This window comes from Globicephala melas, chromosome 18 (genome assembly GCF_963455315.2).
Source record: "Globicephala melas chromosome 18, mGloMel1.2, whole genome shotgun sequence".
In the NCBI taxonomy this organism is placed as follows: Eukaryota; Metazoa; Chordata; class Mammalia; order Artiodactyla; family Delphinidae; genus Globicephala; species Globicephala melas.
The window spans coordinates 25,145,551-25,168,050 of NC_083331.1; the positions used below are offsets into that span (position 1 = coordinate 25,145,551).

Genomic DNA, 22,500 nt, shown 5'->3' on the forward strand with positions numbered 1-22,500 from the left:
TTTGTTCCTCAAGGTGGAGCTCTTGTTGTTCATCAGATTATATACAGTTTTTATCTTGACAAAACAAGCAACAACTTTAAGAAAATTTAAGTTCGGTTTTAAGTTTCCTTTTTCTTTTTTATAGGTATGACTGGTATCAAACAGAATCTCAAGTAATCATTACACTTATGATCAAGAATGTTCAGAAGAATGATGTAAATGTGGAATTTTCAGAAAAAGAGGTTATTATAGTTTTTGAATTATTTTTGGTTGAGGTTAAATACGTTTATTTGTAAATATAAATATATATTGCAGAATAATCTATAGAAGTCTATTAGATATATATCATTTTTTCCTGAGATAATGTGGAAAATGCTGATGAAAATCTGAAGCATTGCTTTTCCATTTGAATCATTTTAAGTTTTGAAATGAGTATGTATACTGTAGGTTATAGCTAGGTGTGCATTGTTTTCTCTTTCTTTAGATTTGGAATTCAAAGCAGAATTTGGTTGACAAATATAAAAGACATTAGTAAGATACGTGCTTTGGTTACACATATGTGTGGTATACTTCATGAAAAAGATCCACTTAATTTTTGTGACTTATATATCTTAGAGTTTACTAACCATATTAAATGAGTATAACTTTCAATAACTTGGTTTCTTAGCATTTAGTAGAAAACCTTGTGATAGATATTTAAGAGCGTTCATGGTAGAACTAGATGTTTTGCACATGAATATTTCTTTGTTACGTACTGTCTTATTTTGTTCTTGTAGATTGAGTTTCCTTGAGATTTAAATGTTCAGTATGTGTTATGAAACATACTCTGTTCTGCTACTTAATTATGTATACGAGAATTCATGCGAAGGATACCAGATTTTTAAAAGATTATTTTGAGATTCTTAAGTCTGATATTCCATAGAAAGTTTTGAAAATAATCTGCAGCAGTACTGAAGTTCTGTAATTGTAGTCAGTTTAAGTACTTTACCCTTCTTTAAATAAATTTATAAAATGTGCTACTAATTTTGTGATCATTAGTTGTCCGCATTGGTGAAACTTCCTTCTGGAGAGGATTATAATTTGAAGCTGAGACTTCTTCATCCTATAATACCAGAACAGAGCACATTTAAAGTACTTTCAACAAAGGTAAGATAATTGAAAATGGTTGTCAGTGGTAATCTGTGATTGTGAGCTTATAGATCCTTCCAGCTACATATCTTTAAATTAAATACAAACAATAATTTTTGAATAGTTTTTCCACCTTCCCAAATTCTAGGAAAATGGATTGTAAAAATCTAACCTCAAAAGTGTTTATATGCTTATTAAGATAGGTAGAATACTTCTCAATAAAGAGGTTTTCATAAAAGATACAGTGATCAGCATTTTTTTAAGATTTGATACTGACAGTGTCTCATGTCTTGAACTTGTCATTTTGGTCTGTTGTGATATACAAATACTTCTCTCACACTTTCTTATGCAGTTAAAAATACAGACTACTATAAAGATGAATCTGCTTTCTTGTTTTTTAGTTAAGCTGACTTTTAGGTTACTTTGTTATGAAGGATTAATGAATAATTTAAATTGCTGTTTGAGTAACCATAATTTTTAGATTCCTTTATATTTTCAAAAAGAAGTAAAAATATGCAATAGAATTAAAATTCATGGTATATATCAGCTACCAGTCAAAAGATGTAGTACGAGTACGTAGAAGTATAATTTAGGAGGAAAAATACTAATACTAAGCTGAAAATCAAAAAATCTGACTGGTTCTTTGCTTGCCCTGTTAATTTAGAGTAGTCACGCATAGGACAAGATTTTCAGCATCTATAAAAATGAGAGGGATATGGACTGTGAACTCTGAAATCCTTTCATCTGTAAGATTGTATGAAGGTATATGATGAGTTAATGAGTAAGAATGATATAAATTCCATTACTACACCTTTTTTATGCATATGTCCTGCAACACAGTGCGTTATTTAACTTTTGAGTTTAGTTGTGTGAATTTTCCTCTCATAGAATAGAATCAGGGTTGGCCTGTGTCATGAAGAATGGTAACTGGGCCTGCAGGAAGAAGGGGACACCTGAAGAGGGTTGGAGCAGGAAGTAAAGAAGTAAAGAAGCAGTAGTTTTTGCATCTAGTTAAAAAAGATCTGCTCACTTATCTATTGGAAATGTACAAAGTACAAAGCTGTTTACTTAAGAGGCAGAGATAGGAAACAGTTGCTTGGACAATAGAAAGTGAGAAAAAGGGTGACATACTGTGAAGATTTTCATCTTACTGGCCCCATCCACATTGGGTAGAATTTAATAAGATATATTGGGTACAATAAGCACAAAACTATAACTAGATTTGAGAGGGAGATAGGTCAGAAAATTAGGAGTTTGGCATTTTTGTACATCTTTCTATTGAGAGGTTGTTAATGCATGTTTTTTTGAAGTAATTTAAATGTAAATTGATTTGTGTGATAGATGGCAAATAACTTAAAAACCTGTGTTACTGAGCCACCTTGTATAATGGAATAGTGTGGTTGGTGAATACACAAGTATGTGTGGCTACAATTGAGGATTTAACTAAGCAGTGTCCTGTCTTATTCTTTATTTTCCTTTGAATCTTGTGAGTGCTTATTGATTCTAACCATTCCCCAGCCCCTCTTACTGTGTTCCCAGTTTACTTTTTTTGCCCCTTGCTCCTTTCTTTAAATGCTACATAACTACTTTCCTTTCCTGTATACTAGTTTGTTTATATGTATACATTTATTTCCCTTATTCTTTTTTTTTTTTTTTTTTTTTTTTTTTGCGGTATGTGAGCCTCTCACTGTTGTGGCCCCTCCTGTTGCGGAACGCAGGCTCAGCGGCCATGGCTCACGGGCCCAGCCATTGCGTGGCATGTGGGATCTTCCCGGACCGGGGCATGAACCCATGTCCCCTGCATTGGCAGGCGGACTCTCAACCACTGCGCCACCAGGGAAGCCCTATTTCCCTTACTCTTAGTAAGTCTTCTGAAGATAAGAAGGTGTCATATTTGTGTCTATGTATGTGCTTCATGTAGGGTTACCAGATACGGTATAGGATGCCCAGTTAACTTTCTGTTTTTATTTTTCTGAATTTTATTTTATTTATTTATTATTTATACAGCAGGTTCTTATTATCTGTTTTATACACATCACTGTGTATGTATCAATCCCAACCTCCCAGTTCATCCCACCACCACTCCACCCCCGCTTTCCCCCCTTGGTGTCCGCTTTCCCCCCTTGGTGTCCACTTTCCCCCCTTGGTGTCCATACATTTGCTCTCTACATCTGTGTCTCAATTTCTGCCTTGCAAACCAGTTCATCTGTACCATTTTTCTAGATTCCACACATATGCGTTAATATACAATATTTGTTTTTCTCTTTCTGACTTCACTCTGTATGACAGTTTCTAGGTCCATCCACATCTCTACAAATGACCCAATTTCGTTCCTTTTTATGGCTAGTATTCCGTCGTATATATGTACCACATCTTCTTTATCCATTCATCTGTCGGTGAGCATTTAGGTTGCTTCCATGACCTGGCTGTTGTAAATAGTGCTGCAGTGAACATTGGGTTGCATGTGTCTTTTCATTTTCGATGTACCACAGTTTATTTATTTAAATTTATTTATTTTTTAACATCTTTATTGGAGTATAATTGCTTTATAATGTTGTGTTAGTTTCTGCTGTATAACAAAGTGAATCAGCTATAAGTATACATATATCCCGATATCCCCTCCCTCTTGCGTCTCCCTCCCACCCTCTCTATCCCCCCCCATAGGTGGTCACAAAGCACCAAGCTGATCTCACTGTGCTATGTGGCTGCTTCCCACTAGCTGTTTTACATTTGGTAGTGTATATATGTCAATGCCACTCTCTCACTTCATCCCAGCTTACCCTTACCCCTCCCCGTGTCCTCAAGTTCATTCTCTATGTCTGTGTCTTTATTTCTGTCCTGCCCCTAGGTTCTTCAGAACCATTTTTTTTTTTTAAGATTCCATATGTATGTGTTAGCCTACGGTATTTGTTTTTCTCTTTCTGACTTCACTGCGTATGACAGACTCTAGGTCCATCCATCTCACTACAAATAACTCAATTTCGTTTCTTTTTATGGCTGAGTAATATTCCATTGTACATATGTGCCACATCTTTTTTATCCATTCATTTGTTGATGGACACTTAGGTTGCTTCCATGTCCTGGCTATTGTAAATAGTGCTGCAATGAACATTGTGGTACATGTGTCTTTTTGAATTATGGTTTTCTCAGGGTATATGCCCAGTAGTGGGATTGCTGGCTCGTATGGTAGTTCTGTTTTTAGTTTCTTAAGGAAACTCCATAGTGGCTGTATCAATTTATATTCCCACCAGCAGTGCAAGAGGGTTCCCTTTTCTCCACACCCTCTCTAGCATTTGTTGTTTATAGATTTTCTGATGATGCCCATTCATTCTGACCAGTGTGAAGTGATACTTCATTGTAGTTTCGATTTGCATTTCTCTATTGGTGTTGATGCATCTTTTCATGTGCCATCTGTATGTCTTCTTTGGAGAAATGTCTATTTAGGTCTTCTGCCCTTTTTTTTAATATATAAATTTAATTTAATTTATTTATTTTTGGCTGCATTGGGTCTTTGTTGCTGCGTGCAGGCTTTTTCTGGTTGTGGCGAGGGGGGGCTACTTTTCGTTGCAGTGCGTGCACTTCGTTGTGGTGGCTTCTCGTTGCGGAGCACGGGCTCTAGGCGCACAGGCTTCAGTAGTTGTGTGGCACGTAGGCTTAGTTGCTCTGTGGCTTGTGGGATCTTCCCGGACCAGGGCTCGAACCCACGTCCCCTGCATTGGCAGGCGGATTCTTAATCACTGCACCAGCAGGGTAGCCCTTCTGCCCATTTTTTGAGTGGGTTTGTTTTTTTAATATTGAGCTCATGAGCTGTTTATATATTGTAGAGATTAATCCTTTGTCCGTTGATTTGTTTGCAAATATTTTCTCTCATTCTGAGGGTTGTCTTTTGGTCTTATTTATGGTTTCATTTGCTGTGCAAAAGCTTTGAAGTTTCGTTAGGTCCCATTTGTTTATTTTGTTTTTATTTCCATTACTCCAGGATGTGGGTCAAAAAAAGATCTTGCTGTGATTTATGTGAAAGAGTGTTTTTCCTATGTTTTCCTCTAAGAGTTTTATAGTATCTGGTCTTACATTTAGGTCTTTAATCCATTTTGAGTTTATTTTTGTGTATGGTGTTAGGGAATGTTCTAATTTCATTCTTGTACATGTAGCTGTCCAGTTTTCCCAGCACCACTTATTGAAGAGACTGTCTTTTCTCCATTGTATATCCTTGCCTCCTTTGTCATAGATTAGTTGACCATAGGTGTGTGGGTTTATCTCTGGGCTTTCTTTCCTGTTCCATTGATCTATATTTCTGTTTCTGTGCCACTACCATATTGTCTTGATTACTGTAGCTTTGTAGTATAGTCTGAAGTCAGGAAGCCTGATTACTCCAGCTCTTTTCTTTTCCATCAAGATTGCTTTGGCTATTTGGGGTCTTTTGTGTCTCCATACAAATTTTAAGATTTTTTGCTCTAGTTCTGTAAAAACTGCCATTGGTAATTTGATAGAGATTGCATTGAATCTGTCGATTGCTTTGGGTAGTATAGTCATTTTCACAATATTGATTCTTCCAATCCAAGAACATGGTGTATCTCTCAATCTGTTTTTGTCGTCTTTGATTTCTTTCATCAATGTCTTATAGTTTTCTCAGTATGGTCTTTTACCTCCTTAGGTAGGTTTATTCCTAGGTATTTTACTCTATTTTGTGGCAATGGTGAATGGGATTGTTTCCTTAATTTCTTTCTGATCTTTCGTTGTTAGTGTATAGGAATGCAAGAGATTTCTGTGCGTTAATTTTGTATCCTGCTGCTTTACCAAATTCATTGATTAGCTCTAGTAGTTTTCTGGTGGCATCTTTAGGATTCTCTATGTATCGTATCGTGTAATTTGCAAACACTGACAGTTTTACTTTTTCTTTTCTGATTTGTATTCCTTTTATTTCTTTTTCTTCTCTGATTGCCATGTCTAGGACTTCCAAAACTATGTTGAGTAATAGTGGCAAGAGGGAACATCCTTGTCTTGTTCCTGATCTTAGAGGAAATGCTTTCAGTTTTTCACCATTGAGAATGATGTTTGCTGTGTGTTTGTCATATATGGCCTTTATTATGTTGAGGTAGGTTCCCTCTAGGCCCACTTTCTGGAGAGTTTTTATCATAAATGGGTGTTGAGTTTTGTCAGAAGCTTTTTCTGCATCTATTGAGATGATCGTGTGGTTTTCATTCTTCAGTTTGTTAATATGGTGTATTAATTTGCCTATACTGAAGAACCCTTGCATCCGTGGGATAAGTCCCACTTGATCATGGTCTATGATCCTTTGAATGTGTTGTTAGATTCTGTTTGCTAGTATTTTGTTGAGGATTTTTGCATCTATATTTATCACTGGTACTGGTCTGAAATTTTCTTGTTTTGTAGTATCTCTGTCTGGTTTTGGTATCAGGGTGATGGTGGCCTCAAAGAATGAGTTTGGGAGTGTTCCTTCCTCTGCAACTTTTTGGAAGAGTGTGAGGATGGGTGTTAGCTCTTCTCTAAATGTTTGATAGAATTCACCTGTGAAGCCATCTGGTCCTGGACTTCTGTTTATTGGAAGATTTTTAATCACAGTTTCAATTTCATTACTTGTGATTGGTCTGTTCATATTTTCTATTTCTTCCTGGTTCAGTCTTGGAAAGTTATACCTTTCTAAGAATTTGTCCATTTCTTCCAAGTTGTCTACTTTATTGACATAGAGTTGCTTGTAGTAGTCTCTTATGATGCTTTGTATTTCTGTGGTGTCCATTGTAACTTCTTTTTCAATTCTAATTTTTATTGATTTGAGTCCTCTCCCTCTTTTTCTTGATGAGTCTGGCTAAAGGTTTCTCAATTTTATCTCCTCAAAGAACCAGCTTTTAGTATTATTGATCTTTACTGTTGTTTTCTTTGTTTCTATTTCATTTATTTCTGCTCTGATCTTTATGACTTTTTGCTTCTACTAACTTTGGGTTTTGTTTGTTCTTCTTTCTCTAGTTCCTTTAGGTGTAAGTTTAGATTGTTTATTTGAGATTTTTCTTGTTTCTGGAGGTAGGATTGTACTGCTAAAAACGTCCCTCTTAGAATTGCTTTTGCCACATCCCATGTGTTTGTGTTTTTTACCTTTTTTTCCCTGTAATTGATTTCTAATCTCATAGCATTGTGGTCAGAAAAGATGCTTGATATGATTTCAGTTTTCTTAAATTTACTGAGGCTTGATTTGTGACCCAGGATGTGGTCTATCCTGGAGAATGTTCCATGCACACTTGAGAAGAAAGTGTAATCTTCTGTTCTCAGATACAGTGTCCTATAAACATCAATTAAATCTGTCTGGTCTGTTGTGTCACTTAAAGCTTTTGTTTCCTTATTAATTTTCTGTGTGGATTATCTGTCCATTGGTGTAAGTGAGGTGTTAAGTTCCCCCACTATTATTGTCTTACTGTCAATTTTCTGTTTTATAGCTGTTAGCATTTGTCTTATGTATTGAGTTGCTCCTTTGTTGGGTACATATATATTTGTAATTGTTATATCTTCTTTTTGGATTAATCCCTTAATCATTAGGTAGTGTCCTTTCTTAGCTCTTGTAACATTCTTTATTTTAAAGTCTATTTTATCTGATATGAGTATTGCTGCTCCAGCTTTCTTTTGATTTCCATTTGCATGGAATATCTATTTCCATCCTTTCACTTTCAGTCTGTATGTGTCCCTAGGTCTGAAGTGGATCTCTTTTAGACAGCATGTATGTGGGTCTTGTGTTTGTATCCTTTCAGCAAGCCTGTGTCTTTTGGTTGGAGAATTTAATCCATTCACGTTGAAGGTAATTATTGATATGTATGTTCCTGTTACCATGTTTTTAATTGTTTTCAGTTTGTTTTTGAGAAGTTCCTTTAGCATTTGTTGTAGAGCTGGTTTGGTGGTGCTGGATTCTCTTAGCTTCTTGTCTGTAAAGCTTTTGATTTCTCTGTCAAATCTGAATGAGATCCTTTCTGGGTAGAGTAATCTTGGTTGTAGGTTCTTCCCTTTCATCACTTTAAATATATTGTTCCACTTCCTTCTGGCTTGTAGATTTTCTGCTGAGAAATCAGGTGTTAACGTTATGGGAGCTCCCTTGTATTGGTTGTTTTTCCCTTGTTGCTTTTAATAATTTTTCTTTGTCTTTAATTTTTGTCATTTTGACTACTATATGTCTCAGCCTGTTTCTCCTTGGGTTTATCCTGCCTGGGACTCTCTGAGCTTCCTGGACTTGGGTGGCTATTTCCTTTCCTATGTTAGGGAAGTTTTCAACTATAATCTCTTCAAATATTTTCTTGGGTCCTTTCTCTCTCTCTTCTCCTTCTGAGACCCCTATAATGTCAATGTTGGTGCATTTAATGTTGTCCCAGAGGTCTCTTAGGCTGTCTTCATTTCTTTTCATTCTTTTTTCTTTATTCTGTTCAGCGGCAGTGAATTCCACCATTCTGTCTTCCAGGTCACTTATCCGTTCTTCTGCCTCAGTTATTCTGCTATTGGTTCCTTCTAGTGTATTTTTCATTTCAGTTATTGTATTGTTCGTCTCTGTTTGTGTGTTCTTTAATTCTTCTAGGTGTTTGTTCTTTAACTCTTTGGGGTCTTCGTTAAACATTTCTTGCATCTTCTCAATTTTTGCCTCCATTCTTTTTCCGAGGTCCTGGATCATCTTCACTATCATTATTCTGAATTCTTTTTCTGGAAGGTTGCCTATCTCCACTTCATTTGTTTTTCTGGGGTTTTATTTTGTTCCTTCATTTGGTACATAGTCCTCTGCCTTTTTATTTTGTCTGTCTTTCTGTGATTATGGTTTTCATTCCACAGGCTGCAGGATTGTAGTTCTTCTTGCTTCTACTGTCTGCCCTGTGGTGGATGAGGCTATCTAAGAGGCTTGTGCAAGGTTCCTGATGGGAGGGACTAGTGGTGGGTAGAGCTGGGTGTTACTTTGGTGGGCAGAGCTCAGTAAAACTTTAATCCACTTGTCTGCTGATGGGTGGAGCTGGGTTCCTTCCTGTTGGTTGTTTGACCTGAGGTGACCCAGCACTGGAGCATACCTGGCTCTTTGGTGGGGCTAATGGCAGACTCCAGGAGGGTTCACCAAGGAGTACTTCCCAAAACTTCTGCTGCGAGTGTCCTTGTCCCTGTGGTAGCCACGTCTGCCCCCTGCTTCTTCCGGAGTCCCTGCAATACTAGCAGGTAGGTCTGGTTCAGTCTCCTATGGGATCACTGCTCCTTCCACCTGGGTCTTGGTGGGCACACTACTTTGTGTGTGCCCTCCAAGAGTGGAGTCTGTGTTTCCCCCAGTCCTGTCAAAGTCCTGCAATCAATTCCCACTAACCTTCAAAGCCTGATTCTCTAGGAATTCCTCCTCCCGTTGCTGGACCTCCAGGTTGGGAAGCCTGACATGGGGCTCAGAACCTTCACTCCAGTGGGTGGACTTCTGTGGTATAAGTGTTCTCCAGTTTGTGAGTCACCCACCCAGTGGTTATGGGATTTGATTTTATTATGATTGTGCCCCTGCTACCATCTCATTGTGGCTTCTCCTTTGTTTTTGGATGTGGGCTATCTTTTTTGGTTAGTTCCAGTGTCTTCCTGTCGATGATTGTTCAGCAGTTAGTTGTGATTATGGTGTTCTTGCAAGACACAGTTCTTGTCATTTTTTTTCTTTTCCTTTGTGCTTCCTCTAGTTTCACTTGTTCACAGGGTGCTTCATGCACAGGCCTCACACCTGGCACTTCACATCAGTGACTATTGAGAAATGGCTGATCTGACATCTCAGCTTGGCGGGCTGGCAAACAGTGAATAATTTTTAAATATAAGTATGTTTCATTTGCTAAATTTGGCATCCTTAGCTGTATGCACTGTGTGTAGTGAGTGAGTGGTCAGTAATTGTTCAGAGAATGAATTTATATTGCATTCTGATGTTGGCCTTATGAAGCTGGCAGGGTGTAGTAAGTATTTTCCTTCTTAGTTTTACAGGTGAAAAGAAATTGAGGTTCATGGACTTAAAATGCCTTCCCCAAGTTCACAAGTTACTAAATTGTTCAGTGTGGCCCAGGAAAAATACTTATCCTTCTGTAAAGCAGTTGCTTCTTTTCATAGGTTTTTCTGTCTGGACTGAAGAATTTATATTTGTAGGATATATTCGGGAGGATGATTATTTTTATTGTCCTAACCCGAAGTAATATATATTACTTTGTTAAACTTCCAGTTTTTAAGCTGTGTTTTATGGGAAACAAATGGAAAGAATTGTACTTAATTATATCTTAATGTAAATGATGAAATTTTTGAATCTTTTTTATACAGCAGAGGGAGACAATGTTAAAATACTGAAAATCTTTCTCTGGGTTACTGAGTCTTGTTTAGTGATGACACTAAAAGGGAAAAATAGTAATTTGCTTTTCATACGTTTGCAGGCGTCTTGAATCATTTATGTGGTTGGATAAAAGGGTGCATTTTGCTTGGGAAAATATTCCTGAAATTAGAGATTCTGTAAAATCTGTGGTTTAAAAGGGCTATTTCTTTGCCTTTTGAGAATCCTGTTTTCTTTCTCACCTTCAAATATGCATGTTGCGGGCTTCCCTGGTGGTGCAGTGGTTGAGAGTCCGCCTGCCGATGCAGGGGACGTGGGTTCGTGGCCCGGTCCGGGAGGATCCCACATGCCGCTGAGTGGCTGGGCCCGTGAGCCATGGCCGCTGGGCCTGCGCGTCCGGAGCCTGTGCTCCGCAACGGGAGAGGCCACAACAGTGAGAGACCTGCGTACCGCAAAAAAAAAAAAAAAGAAATGCATGTTGTATATTTATGTAATAATAACCATTGGTTAAGTGTTATTAATTCAAACTAAATCTAATTTGCAATGAAAAGAGGAAGAGGTAATATCCTTAAAATACTGAAATAGCATTTCTTAACTAAATTTTTTCTTTTTTCGGGGGGGCTGGTGCCGCACTGCTCAGCTTGCAGGATCTTAATTCCCTGGCAGGGATTGAACCTGGGCCCTGGCAGTGAAAGTGCTGAGTCCTAACCACTGGACTGCCAGGGAATTCGCTCAATTAAATGTTTTACAGTGTAATATGTAATATGTTTTTCTTAGTCAGAATTCATATTTTTTTAGTACCTTTAGTAGTTATTTCTACGTTCTACTGAATACCAGCTTACATATCTGCCTATTAATCCATTTTTTTATTAAGAAGCTGTAGTGGTTCTTTTATTTCATTTTGTTAATATCGTGACAATATTCTCTTATCACAATCACAGGATTATAACTTCAGTAACAGCTATGCTGTGAAATATTCATTTTAAAGATTAATATTCACTCCCTGTAAGAAAAAATTAGAATTCTCAGAATCCTTTGGAGTAAATTTGCCCTTGTGGAAATGTTCTTGTGTTCCTATTTTTAGTCAAAGTAATTTTTTGTATTGTATCAATATAAAATATGAAGGCTTTTAACTGAAATTGTGGGAAATAAAAATGTGTGTCTTAGAGACAAAGAGCCCCCTTCTGCCTTCTTAACCCACTGACATTTGAGAAGTTTTAAAATTCCTTTACTTGATATTCATAGAAGAATCTTAATTATGATATAATGGGGTTGGAGGTGTCCCGGCAGGATACTACTGCTTTTTGAAACACACAGATGTGTGTGGGGTTTTGGATTATTGTTTTGTTATGCCTTTTTGATATGGTCGTGGTAATAGGGTTTTTTTTGTTGTTGTAGTTGTTTGTTTTTTTAAATAACTTTAGTTGCTGATATCCACAAATTGTAGAGCTGCCTTTTCTATTAATGTGTATACATTTATTTTCAAAAGAAAAGGATTTTACTGTCCATACTGTCTGTAGCTGTCTTGTTAAACTTATTCATTATGGGTATTTTTTTTATGCCCTTAGATGTTTTACAGCAAAGTATTTCATGATAGGCATTTACTGTAGCTTATTTAGCCAATGCCATGTTGTTTGACCTTTGGAGAATTACAGTAGGTAACTGTTTTGATTGCTGTGTATTATCCCATGTAATCCTCACAGTTACTGAATGGTGTAGGTATTGTTATTACCTTTTTACAGGTATGGAAACTGAACCTAGAGATGTAAAATAATTTGCCCAGATTTTCAGCTAATTGTAACAATGATGAAGATATTCATAATAGCATTCAGTTGTTACTTGCCAGACACAGTGCTATATTGTTTTCATACGTGGTTTTATTTAAGCCTCAAAAGAATCCTAAGTGAGGTAGACTCTATTAATCCCATTTTACAAGCGAAACTGAGGCTCAGTGTGATTAGTCATACATCCAGCAAGTGGCACCTATTTGTGACTCTTTTGGAATTACACAACTGACTGTTTTTGACTTGTCCTCAACCTCTGCTTATTTCTGAGGAAATAAAATAAGTAAAACTTCTAGCAGAAAAAGACACTTCCAGCAGGTTACTCTATTTATTGGCTCTCTCATCTCTAAAATATAGGTGGTTTTCTCTTCTCACTTTCTGTTAAGTGAGATGATATATATGAAGCACTTAGTACATGGGGTATGTAATAAGTGCTCAATAAATATTACTGCTATTATTATTTAATACTGATGATTTAGTTTTTATTCAGGTTTTTATTCAGGTTGTAAAAGCAATAAATGCATATCATAGAAAATTTGGAAAAATATAAGTGAGCTGAGAACGTAATCAGTCTCATTACTGATGACATTTTGGCATACTTCCTTCCAGATAATTAGATATTTCCCAAAACTTAGGTCTGTCACTACAGATGATGGATGCTGGAATTTTTTGTTTATGGGAATGTGTCTTCTGATTGATTTCTTCAAGAGGAATAGAGGTGGTGGTCTTATGCACCAGCATAGTGCCTGGCTCACAGTAGGTACTCAATAAATACTTGAACTGAGCTTCTAGAACTTCGGAGAAGTTTATTCAGTTCCTCTTCATTCATTACCATCTCTTGCATTAAAAACAATTATAGGGCTGCCCTGGTGGCGCAGTGGTTGAGAGTCTGCCTGCCGATGCAGGGGACACGGGTTCGTGCCCCGGTCCGGGAAGATCCCACATGCCGCGGAGCGGCTGGGCCCGTGAGCCATGGCCACTGAGCCTGCGCGTCTGGAGCCTGTGCTCCGCAACGGGAGAGGCCACAGCAGTGAGAGGCCCGCGTACCACCAAAAAAAAAAAAAAATTATAAAATGATTTGAGTGTAAAAATAAAGACAGTAGATATGCAGTCTGGCCTCAGGGAAGACCGAGCTATTCTAATATTGGACAGAGGGTTTTGGTACAGCAATTAAATGTGCAAAGAGCTGACTGAGAGAATACTGGAAAAGCTGCATTCTAGAGATCAGGAAACATTTATTGACTGCAGACTTGAAACAGATGGTTCTCAAAAGTTTGCCAGAAAAAAATGTTTACCAGTAAACTGCACAGCCCTCTAGTCTCTGGGAAAGATTCCTTCACCATCAATTTGTAGTAGTAAGTGGGAGGTCACTTACCTCTTTTTAAGAAGGTAGTGTCTGGAAGAGCCTTGACCCTTTAGAAGTATGACTTTTCTTTAAACCTGAAGTTCCATTCATTGGAAAAAATTAAACTCTCTGCTGTGCAAAGGAGACCTTAGAAGTGGGTGGTAGTACACATAATATTGAAAACTGACAACCCAACAGAGGAGGGATTCTTAGTAGTAGTTTGTGAATGCTGCTTTGGGATATTACGGCACATTGAAAGCCTTCCCTGTGCATATGAGAGCAACATTCAAGCAAACTACCAAAGGTTTGTTTGTTTGTTTGTTTTTTAATTGGAGTACAGTTGCTTTACAAAGCTGTGTTCATTTCTACTGTACAGCAAAGTGAATCAGCTATACATATTCACATATCCCTTCGTTTTTGGATTTCCTTCCCATTTAGGTCACCACAGAGCACTGAGTAGAGTTCTCTGTGCTATACAGTAGGTTATAAACTACCAAAGTTTTAAGTTAACTTTTAAATTATTTTTGACTTAAATAAAAATAGAATGGCTGATTAATGGTCCCAATAAAAATATCTGAAATTTTACTGGTGGTAATTTGAGAAGTATCTGTCAGAATCATTTTTAAAAGCATATATAAGCATTAAAAGTGAAGTAGGTGTAAAAAGGAACTCATAGAATATTAGTCTCTCCCCCCTTTTACCTTTTAAAAAAGCTGTTTTAAATGGTTTATTATGTGCACCTCTTTTAATGAATGGATTAAGTATAATTTCAAGTTCAGGTCAGCATGTCTCAGTTGAAACAGGTTGTGACTTAGGGCTTTGGCTTTATAAAGACCTCTTTGTTCATAGTGCACAATTATTTAGGTTATAGAGGCTTTCAGAGATGTGAGTGCTCTTCATGTGAAACAAGGGACTTTTTATAGATGGTGCTTAGCTCAGGAACACGTGTGAATATAGGGTGCCCCGTGGCTGAGGTTAGTTAAGGATAGTTTTGATGTACACACTGTTTGTGAGGTCTTCATTTCTGGATGAGTTGAAAATTAAAGGAGCAAGATGCAGTTTTAAATTTTAGTATAATATTAATAGTCCTTTTCAGTAACTATTTCTGTGTCATTGCAGCTGTTGGATTTCTGACCCTTTTTGATAAATATCCCAGCAGTGACAGCTTAAAATAATCAGAGTACTTTCACTTAATACTGTGTATGAGAAAATATTGATAGTATTTTACTTTATAAAAGTTAATCATAGTTCATTTTAGGGAATTCTGGAGATCCTTTTAAATGTTTGATTTTATTTATGTAGAATTTAAACATGTAAATTACATTAAAAATGCTAATTGTTTTGCCCCTTTTCTAGTGAGATTTGTTTCCTGCTTTTCTCATGAAAACATTTTTTGTTACATTTCTGTGCGCCTTAAAAAAATACCCTTCCATTCCATCACTTCATATCTGACTGAAAATATTGGCAGATTTCTTTTAGTGTTTTGTTAAAGTATTTTAAAATGCACATTTTAAGGATTCTCCCCCTAAATGCTGTTGGTAGAAAGATTACCAGTAATTGTTAATTTAAATGATTCATCTTCCCCAAAGGGGTCAAAGAACCAAAGTGTGACACAGTAGGCTTTTCTTTTTGTAAAGTCTGTCTTCTGGGTGTTTTTCTACTTACAAAAGTAGTAATTCTTTTCTTAGAAAAAACATTAGAATATAAAATTCTAATTTGATTCGTAAACCATTTGCATAATAATTATAACTGTGTTTATCATCACTGTAAATGCTTATTTTTGCTAGGCTAAAAATGAGGGCGAGAGCATTATTTGAATAAGGAAAGCATAAGGTAAGTGCTATGCCAGTGTATGTTACGGTTAAGGGTAGATTCTAAGGGAGCAGCCTTGATTAGAGAGTTAAAGATGCTTTTAACATTTCATTGTAGTAAATGGCCTTAGTTTAAGCCTTCCGAAGCTCCTCATGGTCTGTAAAAAATATGTAAAAATGTTAGCATAACTTGTGTTACCAAACCAGGTCCATCTACCCAGTGCACAGCAAGCCAAACACTGGGACACCGGGGTTTGCAAAAGGGAAAGGGTTTGTTCGTGAGGCAGCCGAATGAGGATATGGGAGAACAAATCTTGTATCTGCCTCACCAGAGGTGAGGGGCTTGGGATATTTATGGGATAAAGAAGCAAGGTGGTCTGAGGTGTGGGAAACGATGATGAAGTGAGGTCATTGGTGTTCTGTGTAGGCATATCTGAGTTACATGCTGCTTCGTGGGATGCATGTTCAGAAAATGGCGTTAGCATGATTTGGGGGGTGAAGATTTTTGCCCTCTGATGTCAAAAGGTCATCCATGAGATACTCGAGACGGCCCAGTTGAGTGGTCAGTGGTCTTGACTGGTTTGAACTGGGCAAGAGTAGCTCCATGTTCCTGGAAAACAGTTACCATTACTATAATGCCCCATATATCAGAGGTGTTTTATATAGGGAATAGTTAAAGGAGTCTTGTGATATGTTGTTCAGGTTACATGAAACTTGGAGGGTATGCAGTTTGCAAGAACAATTAAAGTGAGCTTAATCAGTGAAGGCAGGTTACAGGATGTTATTTATCAAGCAAGTTATAGTTTAAGGGATCTACCTGGTGACTGCCCTCAGTTTCACTTGTATCATTTTTATACAATGGAATGAATTTCTCTACTCTAAAACAGGTTAATGTACATGGAAATATAGCAATTCCTTTAGAACATGGTTTCTCAGTGGTGGGCACTGTTAACATTTGGGGCTGAATAATGCTTTATCATGGGAATTGCCCTGCATGTTATAGGATGTTTAGTAGTACCCCTAGTCACTCCTCACTCCCACCTCAGTTGTGATGACCCAACAGTGTATCCAGACATTGCCAGATTTCCCCGGGGGACAAAATTACCCCTGGTTGACAACACTGCTTTAGAAGAAAAGCATGTGGATTTCAAGACTCTTAATTGTAGTTTATAGTGTGTATGTATATTGTTTTTGAAGGGTGGCTTTTAAGTAGAAACAAAATAAATGTTTCAAGTTTTTCGAATTTAACTTGGTATAGTTTAAGGAAACTGTTTGAGGACACTGTTCTTATAAAACATTGATAAGTTAAAGAAATTGCATTTTTTTCACTGTTTTGTGTATTTTACATTGAATAATAGATTTTATTTGGTGTTTCCTCTAGATTGAAATTAAAATGAAAAAGCCAGAGGCTGTGAGATGGGAAAAGCTAGAGGGGCAAGGAGAGGTGCCTAACCCCAGACGGTTCATAACAGGTTTGTTTTCTGGCCTTGATGAGCTTTAAATTCATATTGTGTTATATAGTTGAAATTAAATAGTAATGAGTATTCTATTTTCATTATTTATGTTCCCAAGATAAGATACATTGAATATAAGGAGGTTGCTCTGTAATGAAAACAGAGTATTTCTTATGATCGTTCTAACTTCTTAAACTCCATAAGAATACAGATAAATGGCAGCAAAAGCCCAGAGGGAATTGGGATTTATTGTTTATCATGTCAGTTTGTGATGTCAGTTGGGGGTTGTTTGCTTTTGTGTGTTGGCCTTTCCTATTTTTTCTTTCTGTGTTTTACGTGAATTAGTAGTTTACTCTGCTGATGTATCTCCTCCTCTTCCCTTCTCCCCTCTTATTTATTCCTTTCTGTTTCTTCTAATTATGTCAGCTCTAATTTCCTGGAATTTCAAGGCTTCACAGTGAAAAGTATCTAGCCCATTTCTCCCTCTCTCTCTCTGTCTATGTCTGTATGTCTGTGTCTCTCTGTCTGTCTCTCTCTCATGTTTTGGCTGTGCTGGGTCTTCGTTGTGGTGTGCGGGCTTCTCTAGTTGTGTGGTTCAGTAGTTTTAGCACACAGACTTAGTTGTGCCACGTGGGATCTTGGTTCCCCGACCAGGGATCAAACAGGCCCCCAGCATTGGGAGCGCCGAATCTTAACTGCTGGACCATCAGAGAAGTTCCCCATTTCAGTATATTTCTCTTTTTTTTTTTTTTTATAAATTTATTTATTTATTTTTGGCTGCGTTGGGTCTTCATTGCTACACGCAGACTTTCTCCAGTTGTGGCGAGCAGGGGCACTCTTCATTGTGGTGCACGGGCTTCTCGTTCATTGTGGTGCACGGGCTTCTCGTTGCGGGGTCTTCTCTTGTTGTGGAGCACAGGCTTCAGTAGTTGTGGCTCATGGGCTCTAGAGCGCAGGCTCAGTAGTTGTGGCTCACGGGCTTAGTTGCTCCGCAGCATTTGGGATCTTCCCAGACTGGATATCGAACCCGTGTCCCCTGCATTGGCAGGCAGATTCTTAACCATTGCACCACCAGGGAAGTCCCTCAGTATATTTCTAAGAGGTGGAGGCAAACAGCTAATGAAGGCCTAAGGCAGGCTTAGGGGTAGAATAAGGTTGATTGCTTAACCCTTTAAGGGACAGACTATGTTGTGGTCAGTTCTGAGCATAGGCAATAGGCACATAGGTATTTTTCTAATGGAATGATTAATCTGTAGGACACACTTAGAACTACAGTCTAAGACTATTTTATAGCAATGGCCTCATTAATGAATGGAGAGAAATTTCCTTTGATTAGAGATAATGTTCTGATTTGATGACTGAAAAGAGGTAACTCTAAGTTTCAGCTACTTTTAGATTTTTCACTGCTTTCTTCTATAAAAGAAAATATAATTTCCTTATGGCACTTTGTAGAAAACACTAAGTTAGCCAACAGATCATTTTTAAATTTTATTTTGAAATGATTTTAGATTCTAATAGAAGTTGCAGAAATAATAGAGTTCCCATGTACCCTTCACCCAGTTTCCCTGCATGATAATATCGTAACTAACCTATAGCATGATTAACAAAGCCAGGGAATTGACACCAATAGATAATTTTTAAGAATTGAAATACTTCAAGTTGGTATATAAGCTGTTTATTAAGCTTCTGCTTCCCACTTTATGTGAAAGGTATAGTAAAGATATTATGCACTCTTCTTGGGGCTGACTCCCAGATACTTTTGGATTGAGGTTTATATATAGCTTAAAGCATTTTTTAAAAGAAACATCAACACTTTTAATATAGTATCTCACCTAAGTCTAACAGCAGCCCTGATATTAGGTAGCCTAGTATTGTTCTTCCTATTTTACAGGCTCAGAAAGGTTAAGCAACTTGCCTAAGATTACCTAGCAGTTTTCATTGTCTGGGACTAAATCCAGCCATTTAGAGTCTGACCCTGGTTCTTCTACCCCATGTGTGATACTGCTTGTTGCTGCATTTTTAACAATGGGAAGTCTCTGCTGACATGAGTATCTTTGCAGTTATTTGATATCAATATTATTGTGAATAAGCAAGGAAGTTAGGTTACCTGTCTCTCAGTAGTTCATCTACCATCTCTACAGGTGTTAACTTTTTTCTGAGATTAAAGATTTTTTGGTGTTATAGTTACAAACTCTCTAAACTCAGTGCCTTGGAGATTCAAGATGCTATTCCTCCTGACCTGTTATATTTTTGTAAGGAGTTAATATGCTTGTCAGAGTTTTGACAAGCTGGAGACTGCAGATAAAGGCAAGTTGATTAACCTATCTGGGTCAGCTTTCTTATCTGTGAAATGGAGATTAGAACTGTGCTCCCATCTGGCGAATCAGCGTTAGGATTAATTAAACCCATGTTTCCTAGGTTCTTAATTTACCATGGCACGCATGTTTTTGTTTTCCTGGCTAGTAGTGAAAATGTACAGAAGATAGAGGAGATTACTTGTAGAGGAAGGATAGATAAAATTTGGAAAACAGTATGCTTGCCCTGAATAAAACTGTGGTGTGCTGTGGTTTTGTTTTGTTGTGGGGTGGGGGTGAGATGAGCAGGGAGGGAGTTGGTTTACAGGTGAAGAGAAAGGATGGAAAAGCAGAATGAACAATTAGTAGTTTCTCAACTATTTTGAGAAAGGGCATATATAGAGCTCTAGGCAGCAGTGCAAGAGGGACGTTTAGACTAGCATTCATGTGTCCTAATATACTCATAGGGAAGTTTTGAATCCGTTTTTTTTTAAAGCTCTATAGCTGTACTGTCCAGGGTAGTAGCTGTGGCTACTGTACCTGTTGACTACTTGGAATATGACTAGTCTGGATTGAGATGTGCTCTAAATGTAAAATACCTACCAGATTTTGAAGACTTAGTATGAAAAAAAATATAAAATATCTTAATATTTTTATATTGATTTCATGTTGACCTGATATTATTTTGCATGTATTAGGCTAAATAAAACATATAATTAGGATACATTTCACCTGATTCTTTTTAGTAATGTGGCTACTAGAAATTTTTAAATTATGTATGTGAGTCGCATTTGTGGCTTACATTATATTTCCATTGAATAGTGGACAGAACTGCTCTTACAGCTCTTAGGTAACTGTTTAGTTACCTTTTAATTATTTGTGTGTGAAGATCTTGATTCCCTTGGTCTTTGGGGCAGTGTTGGCAGTGCCTGAGTCCCTGGGTTCGTTGCCTCTCTGGCTGCAACCAGCCTCTGTTTATCCCAATGTGCCCTACAAATATTGTCATTTTCTATGTGTGCATGATGTGGGCGCTGAACTCTAGATCATCACGTGTAGTATTTTTCAACATTCAGGAATTCTTTATTGTTTTCTCCTACTGAAGTAATCTAATATTTTTAATGTGGGGAGAGGATCGAGTCTTAACTCACTGGCAGATGGCCTGGCAGTTCAATACTTTCAGCTTATTTCTACTCTGAAAGATACAAGTACCTCAGGAAAAGCCACATTTTTAACGTTTATTAAAACTGTTTAGAGAAATCTGTTAATGAAGCATCTTTTTAAAAAATTACTATTTTTAGAATTGTTTGTACTATCTTTGCACCTGTTTTGTAAACATAAAAGTTCCTGTATGCTTCTCACCCAGTTTCTCGTATCATTAACATGAAGGATCTGTTTTTTAATCTAATTTTGCATAATGTACCAAAAGTTTACACTTTGAGTTATTTTGCTCAAAAGAAATTCCCAGATTTTACATTATGCTAACTGATTCAGTTTTTAGAAGTGTAAATGTTAATTATTGATTTATATATCAGAAAGACATTTATTACAAACATGAAATTCAGTGACTTAAAACTATTTGCTAAGATGTTGTATACATCATGATCAGAAAGTTACATATGCTTGACATAATCACATGTTGATTAATCACTTTTGTCTTTTTTTACTCCATAGATATAAAGAACCTGTATCCATCATCATCTCATTATACAAGAAATTGGGATAAATTAGTTGGTGAGATCAAAGAAGAAGAAAAGAATGAGAAGTTGGAGGGAGATGCAGCTTTAAACAAATTATTTCAGCAGATCTATTCAGATGGTTCTGATGAAGTGAAACGTGCCATGAACAAATCATTTGTAAGAATATAAACTTTAAGAAAATCTATTGTAGTAGTAAATTTCACAAATTAAAAAAAAATAAGTATGTAATTTGAGATCAGATTGCATGTACTGTAGTTGGGAGACCATTTTGAATGGACTTTGTCTGAACATTTGTTCTTGCTCTAAACTTAGAGTAATTACTGAGGAAGTTGGGAACTTGTGGAGGAGGTGAGAAACAAATGGTATATTCCAAATAAATTTTTTCATCAGGGAGTTAGAACTTGGAAGTCTTAAGAAATACCAAGGTTATAGTGAGTGGATGATATAGAGTTATTTCAGTTGGATTTATCACAATAGCTGAGTGAGCTTCCGGTGTTTACCTTCTGGTATCGTGTATAATCTCAGTGTCAGATGAAGAATATAGAAGGGAAACTTCCAGAACAGTGTTTGCCAAGTAGAAGGTGCACATTAATTATTCATTGGTTTGTTAATAATTTCTGTATTGATTAAGAAAATCCAGGCTTTTTGCCAGGGCATGAATACCACCTGAATTAGGCATCAAGTTCTGAGATTTTAATGACAAGTCATCACTATAGAACCATGTAGATTTTGCTTGAAGCTGTAATCATTTGACTTTTACCCGTAGCTCTGGAAATGTCACTGTCTTCTTTTAAGGTGTTGATATTTACAGTAGAAAGTTAAAGTTAATATTTAATAATTAAAACTAACATATAGGTAATAAGTGTGTTTGTGGCTCAGATATTCCATGTAAGTTACCAAGTGGTAACTGATCATGATTATGCTTTTCACTATTGCCTTATAAAATTGTTTTTAATTAAACTTCTTATTTTGAGATAATTGTAGACTCACATGCAGTTGGAAGAAGTAATAGAGATCCCTTATATCCTTTACAGTTTTCCCCAGTAGAAACGTCTTGCAGAATTATAATATTACAACCATGATATTGACAGTTAAGATAGAGAACATTTCTTTTTTATTTATTTGTTTATTTATTTATTTTGGCTGCATTGGCTCTTCGTTGCTGCACGTGGGTTTTCTCTAGTTGCGGCTAGCGGGGGTTTCTCTTCGTTGAGGTGCGCAGGCTTCTCATTGCAGTGGCTTCTCTTGTTGTGGAGCATGGGCTCTAGGTGCGTGGGCTTCAGTAGTTGTGTGTTTTACTGGATATACCTAAGTATTGGGTTCTTTTTTTTGAGTGATTATAAATGGTATTATATGTTTAATTTTGGCATCCATGTGTTTGTTGTTAGTATCTAGAAATACAGGGTTTTTTTGTTTTGTTTTTAATGTTTATCTTGCATTTATCTTGTATTTACCTTGTTGAACTCACTTACTGGTTCTAGGAGATTTTTTTTGGTAGATTCTTTGTGATTCCTTGTGATTTTCTATGTAGACAATCGTATCTTCAAATAGGGACAGTTTAATCTCTTGCAATTCCTATACACTAACAACAAAAGATCAGAAAGAGAAATTACAGAAACAATTCCATTCACCATTGCAACAAAAAGAATAAAATACCTAGGAATAAACCTACCTAAGGAGGTATTTCAGATAGGGACAGTT

General features: G+C 36.8%; 1 protein-coding gene across 1 annotated transcript in view; it reads left to right on the forward strand.

Annotated features, from left to right (window-relative positions):
• The window catches only part of SUGT1 (SGT1 homolog, MIS12 kinetochore complex assembly cochaperone), a 43,302-nt gene that overhangs the window by 12,771 nt on the left and 8,031 nt on the right, over window positions 1-22,500 (forward strand). The window contains exons 9-12 of the mRNA XM_030830364.3: window positions 125-221; window positions 1,018-1,125; window positions 16,736-16,826; window positions 20,774-20,955. Of these exons, the coding sequence (XP_030686224.1) occupies window positions 125-221; window positions 1,018-1,125; window positions 16,736-16,826; window positions 20,774-20,955 (478 nt within the window). The remainder of the gene's footprint in view (window positions 1-124; window positions 222-1,017; window positions 1,126-16,735; window positions 16,827-20,773; window positions 20,956-22,500) is intronic.